The sequence below is a fragment of the Sceloporus occidentalis genome, unplaced genomic scaffold (genome assembly GCF_023333645.1).
Source record: "Sceloporus occidentalis isolate IW3139 unplaced genomic scaffold, rSceOcc1.0.p SCAF_36, whole genome shotgun sequence".
NCBI classification, from domain to species: Eukaryota; Metazoa; Chordata; class Lepidosauria; order Squamata; family Phrynosomatidae; genus Sceloporus; species Sceloporus occidentalis.
In genome coordinates, this window is record NW_028317016.1 from 9,369,859 (window position 1) to 9,380,293 (window position 10,435).

Sequence of the window (10,435 nt, forward strand, 5' to 3'; positions counted from 1 at the left end):
TCCTAGCAAAGCCGATTACTCATTTCAACGGCTCACACGCTGGGTATCAGTCCTCACAGCTGCCAAGGTCCTTGGTCCCCTACAAATGACATTTGGATTTAAGAACAGCCAATGTGGTTAAAACGAATAAAGTGTAAAGAGTATGTGGTTACAGATTTAACACAGACTAATTATATATAACTGCCACTGATACCGAGGTGGTGCACAATAGCAACCGTAGGTCAGACATTTGTTTCATGTTCATATGTTGTTGCCCAGACAGACTTACCGTTTTTTTGCGTTTGAAGTCACACAGGTTGAGTTCCAATTGGGGGGAAAAAATGCATTTGGCAGAATACTGTACACATGCATAAATAATAGTAATACAATGAGATGCATGCTTCATCTATATGTAAGAAAACCCTTTCATTCTGGTATTGTTTGTTTAACACAAATCAGTCATGCTGTGTATGTGTGCATTAAGTCTTTCCCAAGGATCAGTGCTGTGTAAATGAATTTAGAGATGAATACAACAGATTGTTGGGGCAGCTGGCCAGTGTAGTGGCTGCACATTCAAAAGGAGGAACAAGAAGCCACAGCGGAACCCCTTTAAATACTTAGACTTCAGGTCCACCCCCCACCACCAATAGCTCTACCTGTATACTTGGTAATAACACTGCGCCCCCAGCCTTAATTGCCCTGAAAACAGACCCGATTTATTGTATTACAAAACTCAAATGCTGATAATGACACATTTGGCACCTACATAACGGAACCTAGTTGATGTCATCTTAAAATCTCTAATATTACATTTTCTCCCACATGGCTGCTAATTTTGTCAAATTAAATACGGAGAAGCATTCCATTACCACACCCAGACATATCAGAAATCATAATTTTGATATAATTAAATCAGTTGTATTAGGTACAGTGTGCTTCATTTCCTGCTAACCTTCAATTTAACCAATTTGCTGGACATGGGTCATACCATTATGTTGCCAGAACCTGGGAAAGCAAAAAGCTTAAAATTATTGGCTTAAAAGATTACATGCCCTCCAATTCTTCTTGCGGTAGCAGCACAGCACTGACGGGCATGCCGTGTATGGAACGCAGTGTAACTTTAAGGGCTTAAACTGCTATGATCACCTTGGCAGGGAAGGGTAACAAGCTCACAATTCATGTACACTCAGTGCCTGATCTATTTGGACCATGACTGTTCAATGATTATTTGTGACAAACAGAACGTCATTTAAGAAAACACTTAAGAGTCAGTGGCTTACCTATGGCTCCAGTGTAAGTAGGTTGTGTTAAATCTTTGGGAACCTTCCGGTAGATATCAAACCTTAAGAGATAAGATAAAAATAAAAGAAAGAAAGATACCATCAATATGTATATTCAAATATAAAAAAAATACAGAACATTATGGATCAAGTCTCTACCAGTAGAATAAGGGGATCTTTCAGATTAAAACAGCTAAATCAACACAGCATCCTCGTCAACTTGTTTCCAGTGGGAGTAGATTTTAAATCAATGATGTATTTTGGTTTGGGTTAATTAGGAATGACCCAGGGCATTGTCCCAGCCGCTGTCCTCTATGTTAAGCACCAGGATATGATGTTATTGGCTGCTGCTCTGCCAGAGTCCCTATTAATATTACTATAGAGGCTGTGCTTACAGGTTATTATTCTTTATTGCATTATAAAGTGCCATCATATGCCGTAGCGCTGTACAATGGGTAAACAGGCCGTAACAAATACTACATGACAATTTTCACCTAAAGAAACAAAAAGAGCCCAGTCCAAACAAGCTTACAATCCAGCATATACCTCAATGGTTTAACTGGGCAGGAGGCTCTCTAGTCTCTCCAAACTACCATTTGAGCAACAGCACACCAGGGGACCTGAACAGCCTGCCCCAAGTTAAGACAGAGTGGCTACCACCCGATCGCAAGCCTGACAGCCTAGAACACACCACTCCTAGTAGTCACTAAACATGTTTATATGGAGACCACACACTGTACAGCCCTGCAGAATTGGTTGGCACTTATAATTATGTTCAATAAGTGGGTAAAATTGTGTGACAAGATTTCATACGACAAGACTTCTACTGCCTATAGCATACAATCTAATGGAAATAATAAGTATTTGTTTCTACCAACTGATGGTGGGTCAGTATATAGTCTGTTTCTCTGGCACCTAATGTGAAGTAATAGTGACTGCAAAACACTGCAAGATCACAGATTATAATGTGTTTTACAATATGTATTTTTACAAATCTATAAAACTTTACACCTTGTTTTAAGCACTGTTTGCTTTCTGCCATTATTTATAGATATATCGTGTAACCCAAGTTAGATATGCACTACAGCTATCAGCTACAATGTCTTCTGGTAGTGGGAAGCAGACAAGGCAAAGTTACGAGACGTTAATATATTTTATCACCACGTCAAAGTTACATGATTCCAAAGTCTTATGGCCCACTTTAAAAAAATAAAAAAAAAAAGCAGCTCTTTTTCCACTACCCTTTCCAAAACCAACACGCCATCCAACTCACTCCACGTAAACTGTATTAATGGTCCAGAAAGCTGACTGTCTAGGATGTCAGCCAAGCGAGCTGCTCACTGATTTGGCACAAGCCAGCAGGGATTTTAATGAAAGAGTTTTGACATGCCAGTGCAAGAGTGGTTTAGTGTAGGTTAAGCACTTGTGTTTCACAAATGAAGAACAAAGTACAATTGGAGCTTGTTAAAAGAATCTTAGTTCAGGGGGGGGGGGGCATGATTGGGGTATGAGGTTAAACCTCTTGAAATAATCCATTACTGAATAAACATTATTATGGGAGGCAGACTAAGGGGTTGCACATGAGAAAGTTTAATACAAAAAAAAAAAAAAAGTTAAAAACATTCTTAAATTTGTGAAGTGACCAGTAGAACTATATGTAATTATAGAGATAGTACTTTTGTGAATAATTAGCAAACCAAGCATATGCAGGTGAGATTAAACATTTTGGGAATTCAGTATTAAAAGATTATTATTATGAGACGTAGTTTTGGGACTGTAGCAACTATTGGAAAGACTCTGCTGACTGGACCATTCTGTTATTATTATTGGTTATATGTAGCACCATCATATTCCGCAGTGCTGTTCTACTGGTTCCTGTAGAGTTAAGAACCCCCATTTAATAAAGCATTATGAAGGGATATTCTCATCGACACTCATTGTAAGAGAACCCCTCCATAACGCATCTCTGTTCTGACATTGAGTGTTTTATTTAAGATGCTGCACATGCTGTGTGGTAACGGGAAAGGGGTCTTTCAGAAGCCCAAATTTTTACCAAGGAGCCAGAAGATAAGTCACCGATATCTTTGCCTGTGTCCACCTAATAACTTGCACAATTCCAGCACCTACTAAGGGGGCTATTATGTCCTCAACTATACAGAAGATGCTTTCCTTCTGTACTATTAACCATGGTATGCTCATCACTGTGTAATACAGGTTGAGTATTCCATATCCAAGTTTCAGATAAGAGATACCAACGGCTGAGGTGGGACAGGAAAGAGGTGTGTGACCTCTCCTGTAGCAGTAGATCCTTCCCCTGCCCACTTTTCAGCTTCTCCATGCTGCCCGCTCCGTTGTTCGAGCTTCTCCTCGAGGTCCCAGATAACTTCTTGTCCTTTGTCCAGGCTTCCCCAGAGCACGTCTGCTACCTTTTCCAGACCGAATGTGCCCTGGGGAAGCCTGAGCAGAACACAGGTGACAAGACAGATCTGTTATCCAAAATGATCCCTTATCCAAAATACTTCTGTTCCGAAGGTTTTCAGATAAGGGAAAGTCTGCATCAATCCGGGTGAAGTGTCGCTTCACTGGGTCACTACGGGGGGAAACTCCGGGTGGCGGGAGTGTGGACCACCCACCTGCATTCCCATAAGGGGGGCTCCGGGTAGCCAGAGCCAGAAAGTTTCCAGGTATGTTTATGTGTAATATGAAAATTCACTGCTGCAGATTAGCCAAAAAACTGTGTGTCTGATTTTTCTTTATGTCGCAAAGTAAAAAAAATAAAAAATAGGAGATTATTTTGTCTTTTATTAAGGAATATAAGTGAGATTTATATTCCATTTAATTCTTGCTTTTTCTTAATCCAGTTATTGCCACAAGGGGCCTAAAACATAAGACCCCGCAATGTGGATCAGGTTCCCTTGGCAGTGAGGATTACTTGTTACGTGTCGCATGTTAACAACTGAGTGAAGCCAGCAACACCTTGTGCTTCAATAAACAATTGTCTATGCAACACTGTGCGTCTTTGCCACCTGCTCTGACCTTTAACTGCTTCACGTCAGTCAATGTTGCAGCCAGTTTTCAATGTTTATAAATGGGAGGAAACCGAATACCACCATTCCGTAATGTTAGAACTATGGGCCAAGCACTGCCGCCAGGAAAGGATGGAAAAGTCTTGCTTCCCCTGCCAATTGATGTTATGTCCAGCTTCCTGTTGCTATTTCAAGGTTTCAGAGGAAAGCTGACACAAGTAATCCACATCCCTAAACAGTCCCTCCCTATAGTAATAACTTCCACTCCTTCTAAAAATTTACCTTGCCACAAAATGCTTAAGAAATATATTCATTTTACAAAGTAATTACCGAAGTTTACTCTGGACTGTCCTTAGTCACATAAATAATCTTTTAAAACAATAAATTCCTGTTCTTGAAGCAGTCTAGGGTTCAGAATCTGTGATTACACCAAGTGCACCCCATGTGTTGTGAATAAGTATGAGGGACCCAGAACTGGGTCACACCGTGATGGCAACCCCATTAGTCTTAAGGACAACCTGGCATAGGGTAAATCTGAAGGACATCAACACCTTGCTCTTAGACCCAAGGTGTCGGCATCCATCAGATCGTGGTGTGAATGGGACATCCATAGTGACGACCCAAAATCCAGAGGCTTCTTGTTTTAGACAATTACACATGAAGGGCCCTTAAGCACACACGCTGCTCGATGTCTGGTATAATTGTGGTCTGTTTGGAAAACATTGACAGTCACACAATTTATAAAAGCAATGATTATTGCTAGACAAAACAGCTGCCATATTATTTCAATAAGCATGGATTTCAGTAAAAAACATTCACTCATAGAAGACCCCCCCCCCAAAAAAATGTTATACCTAACAGATACATTTGTGCGTGACAGATGATGTCTGCGTGTAGGAGTTTCAGGAACGCTGAATGAGGAGGCTTAAATTTGATCCTATATGTAGAACAGGACGTGGGCAGCACTGAGTAACAACATGACTGAGTGGGTGACGCTATATATAAACATACAAAGCAAACAAAACCACCAAGCCACAAAATGTAATAATGTTACACTGAAGTAACAGATAAGCAAATGCCAGTTATATTACCCGCTCCCCAAAATGGCATTAACTTTGCATTAAATACAACGATAAAGCAACCTCCACATTCTCTATTCTATCGCAATGTCTGATATACGCCAACATGCTGTTAAAAAAAGGGGAACACACCTCACCTATATGATAAATTCTTAAATTTCTTTTAATTAAAATTAAGTGTAAGTTACATTACCTACTATACATAATCATGTTAAGTCCGAATAAAATTGTGACTATTCTATAAACCCTCGTTACAGTCACACATCCCTGGGTGACGTTAAGCCAGAGTTGAGACATTGACTGTCAACAGCACTAATCAGAAATGCTCATTAGCAACACTGTTTTTTTCTTAACATTTTTTATAATATTTTCATTAAGACAAACAAATTCACTGCATTATTATTTCATTTCATTATATCCATGGAATTCCTAGGCAAATTTGCCATACATATACATGGCATGGCCTATGAAAGTCATTGGTACCTATGTGGACCTCATAAAAGTGAAATGATTACAGTTTTTATTAAAAATAGCAGGTAAAATTACTCAGCTATGATTTGATAGAATGCAAGGGTATTCACTTTTCTATAATGCCTAGTGCAAAGGAAGACCAACAAGGATGCCTACCTAACAACTGAAACCTTACTTAACATGTAGACGCAGCTGATTAAGTACTCGGATCACATGAGTTTCCTCGGACACACAGCCTATTGACTTGAAAATGCTTCATGTATCTAAATGTCACATCATTTGGCAGCTTCCTGGACTCAATCAAATACTGTTTACTTTACTTCCAAGCCATGACATCATGGCTCAACTCAAAAGGAAAAAAAGCTCCTTCCTCCTGCCGCCCAACAGTGGCTCCTAGCCATTCCCCCCAAACAAACAATGTGCGCAGAACAGAAGGTGCGAAACAGGATGGGTTGAAGAAATGCATTCCTCTGCCCGCTTCCCGAGTCACGTCTGCGAGGAAGAAGAGATGCTATCACTAGGAAATGCTTTAAAAATGACAGTAGGTACCTGCTGCATACTAAGCATATACAAACGAGCTATAAATGAGCGTAACTGGTTGCCTATTTCAGGCTACTGTTAGTTTTTCCTTTCCCCTTATGAAATGTGTTGAAATAAATAGTGCTTCCAAAACCAATTAAGCACTGTATCTGTACTCTTAGAAGCTATATTACATCTGCAGCCACCTTCCAAGTGGTTCTGTGGCCTTTAGCCCAGATTCGCTTATGCCACGGGTGTCAGTCAATCCCATTACAGCCTCCCCTTCCTCTACCTGGGAAACCACGCTATGATCTGCCACAGTTCCATAGTGGTACCATGAAGTGGAATTAACTACAGATCTGGAATCAACTCTTAATATATCTTCTGTCTGTCTATGGTTACCAGAAACTACCACCTTATAGCTGGACTGAGGCTTGGTCAAAGATGTACCCAATGTGATGGTACTTTTCAATTAAAATAGTTATGCCGGGTTAAATATTTTAGTTAGTGCTCTTTTTCTACTTAGTTAAAAAAAAAAAAAAAAAAAAAAAAAAGGCTTAAAGAGCGTGGGAATGGAAGGTTTCAGTGGTGCAACCAGTATGAAAATGCTACAGTATGCACAAACTACACCTGACTGAATGGCCATGTATGCATAGTCCAACAAAGATTGGTTATTTATTTAAGTAAAAACTAACACTTGAGTATGAGTATAAGATAGATATATATATATATTATATACTATATACACACACACACACACACACACATATATAGCTTATAATGGGGCTGTGTCTAATTCTTATACATTATTATTAAATGAATAATACACAAAACTTCTTAGTACTGACTAATTTATTCAACATACACGTTCACAAGGAGAACCAGCAAGCTTAAAGCATTCCTCCGGCTCTGGAACAAGGGCAGTCCCTACATCAGTATTCATCCAGTGTCAACTACATAGGCCGACATTTAACTGCTAGGTAGATTATACAACTTGGCATGAAGTCAAATGTGACCCCTTAATCAAGACAAAGGGAAATACACATAGTCAGGACTACTGTTCTGTGTATTAATTTGTCTGAGAATTGGCGTATTCTGGCCAAAGCCGATTAAGCCTGGGAGGTGCATTACCAGGAGCAGATTTTCCTATTGCATGATCAAGTTCCTTGGTGGACTGTAGCTCAACGGGCCAGTTGGGGAGATTAGAGATCTCACTTGTAACCAGTCCATTTATTTTAAAAAATGCTATGATTAGCACATGGAGACCTCAGCAGTGCCTCTTCCTTCTCAGCCTGGGACCTTCAGAGCCAGTATAAGGCGTAATGTCACATTACTTAGTACCAGTTTGTCAGGTCCTGGTAGGCACTATCCTGGTCAGGCATTATAGCAGCGCTACATAAACAGAATTGCTTTCTAAATCTGAATATTTTTGCCACCTCTTGCATTGTTTTAAGTTCTTCCTCATTCTTTGAAAAGATAACATATAAAATAAAAACAGCAGAACAAACAAAAATGGACTAGATGGACCAGTTTGCCAGGTATGCTTCACCAGGCAACAGAGGTCACGTATGTTATGATCAAACATACCAAATGTCATGCATGGACAATACTGCAGAACTTGTGTGAACTGACACATTCCACAACTACTAAAACTTGTATGGGTAAAGCTCATGTCCTGAATCAACCAAGTCATCGTAGCATTTTTCCTATATCGAGGTAAAAAATAAACTATATTCTACTTGCCACCGTTGTTACAGTTCTGGTGAAAACAACTGAACATTTTCAGTATGTGCATCTACTGACATGTATTAATTTTATAGCAACATACTCAGGAGAAAGCCAGAACAAACCATGGCCTTCAGGGAACTAGAGTTACATTGGCAGTTGTGGATGACAATGGGCAACCTACACACTCTTTGCAAAGGTGGTATCCTGGTATACCGTGGTATCATGGTACCAAGCTTGAATTCACTGAGCTTTTCAGAACGACCCATTTCTTCCCAAATGTTTGTAAACGCAGACTGCATGGCTAGGTGCTGGATTTTATACACTTGATTGAAACACCTGAATTCTATAGTTAAGGAGGTGCGTCCCAATACCTTTGTCCATATTGCGTAGGTAGGTTGGACAATGGCTCTATCAATTAGTAAAGCTTATTAGTTGCTGCTAATATTTTCAGCTCCAGGGGCTAAGCAATGCAGAACGTCTGATCTGGAATGAATTTATTCTGGCACTCAAAGGTCTATACCACAAACAGGACTTTTGAGGAGCTGAAATTAGAAGCCCTTGTTACTGTTACTAATTTTTAGTTGGCCATTGTACAGCTCTGCGTCATATGACAGTGCTATATAAAACAGACAAATAATAATACCAATAGTAAATATGACAAGTGGTCTAGATACACAACTTGTCTATCTGCACAGAGACATTGAGTTTGCAGTATTCATTATTATTGAAATTAGACTTGTGCAACATGACCAAAAAGGATTCAGACACATTTTTTGTTTTTTTTTGGACCATTCATTTATGGGCAATGAATTCATTTTCCTGCCTGGTTAGGCAAAAATCGGAGTGCTTTTTACATTCGGAAATAATTTGTTTTAAGTCTCACGCTATCTAAATATCTCCCTACCTACTTTGCGAACCACTTCTGTGTCCCTGTCTCTTGCACCTTCATGTTGTTCTGTCCGCTGCTCCTCGTCTCTTCTTTCTTCTCTGTGGACACGACCTCCCGGTGAACTTCTATATGTGGGTGGAGTCTCCGGCACACTGTCTCCCCCGATTGGTGTAACAGGGGAGAGACTGTTCCTGTGGCTCCGCCCTTTTATAGAAGTGCACAGAATTGCCAGAATGTTTATACATAACCATAACTCTGCCTGGGCCTGGGTTTTCTATATTTTGGAGATTGAAAATCGCACAAATCCAAATGCACAAGTCTAATTGAAATTCCCTGTTTCGGACTAAATTAATTTGATACTTTATTTCTGTTAAGCTGCGTAAGCATGCCACACAAAATAGTTTCTCCCAGCAGGTAAAATCTAATACACTATGGCAGGGGCGTCCAACATGCGGCCTGCGGGCCAAATGCGGCCCACGAGACCTTGAGGTGCGGCCCGCGTAAGATCGGCAGCCAGGGCAACCAATCTTACGCGGGCCGTACCTCGACCCCTGTTACAACAAGAGCCCTGCTACTTACCAGTGGGAGGGTCTTTTGTACTGCAAAGAGGAAGCGGAACATCGACATCACATGACTTTGCTCCAGTCCTGCTTCCTCTGTGCAGTACCAGAGAACGCAGAGGGAGGCCGCCCCCCCTGCTGAAGTCTGTGAGCGGCATCGAGGAGCTGCAGTGCAGGTAAGGGGGTGGGGAGGGTGTTTGAATGAGTATGCGTGATTGAGGGAATTAATGAATGAGTATATGAATGAATGTGTGTGTGATAGCATGGATGTGTAAGTGCGTGAACCTTGCTGTTAGCAATCACACTCCTATCATGCCAAGTCAGCCAGTACATGCTGAAACCTAGCTAGCTGCCCCCCTTGTGTATTGATGCTGCCAGCAATATGGGGTCTGCACATCACTTACAGCCACCCTGTACTGGCTGACTTGGCATCATAGGCGTGTGATTGCGAACAGCAATGACAGCAAGCACAGTCCCATCATGCCTAGGTACCAGCATTTACTCGTTGCCTGTGTATGATAGCAGTGTGATTGCTGTTAACAATCACACTCCTATCATGCCAAGTCATTTGCTAATTGTGTTGTGTTACCTACTTTTATTAAAAATTTGAGTTTTTATTATTATTTTTAAAGGTGGGGGGTCATTTTCGGTTTGTGCTAAGTGAATGTTTTGGTCCAGAAGTTTCGTTTTGGTGCATCCCTAGAATAAATAGAACTATTTCATTTTTAATTATCCTGAATTTGTAGTCAGAAAACTTTCTAGGCCCAGAAATTAGTGAGAGGAAAAGTAAAGGTTTTGTGTCATTTACTTTATTTTAATCTGCATATTTTATTAAAGGCCATATGTTCTCACAGTGAATAATGAGTGCGGCCCTCACACGTATACAATTCTGATGAAGTGGCCC

General features: G+C 40.5%; 1 protein-coding gene across 1 annotated transcript in view; it reads right to left on the minus strand.

Annotated features, from left to right (window-relative positions):
• LOC149297924 (endoplasmic reticulum-Golgi intermediate compartment protein 1-like) overlaps positions 1-10,029 on the minus strand; it is a 37,211-nt gene extending 27,182 nt beyond the window's left edge. Inside the window, exons 1-5 of the mRNA XM_089488087.1 lie at positions 9,957-10,029; positions 8,991-9,175; positions 7,696-7,820; positions 3,582-3,716; positions 1,260-1,321 (exon numbers count right to left, since the gene is read on the minus strand). Of these exons, the coding sequence (XP_089344213.1) occupies positions 1,260-1,321; positions 3,582-3,716; positions 7,696-7,820; positions 8,991-9,175; positions 9,957-10,029 (580 nt within the window). The remainder of the gene's footprint in view (positions 1-1,259; positions 1,322-3,581; positions 3,717-7,695; positions 7,821-8,990; positions 9,176-9,956) is intronic.
• Positions 10,030-10,435: the final 406 nt, after the last annotated feature.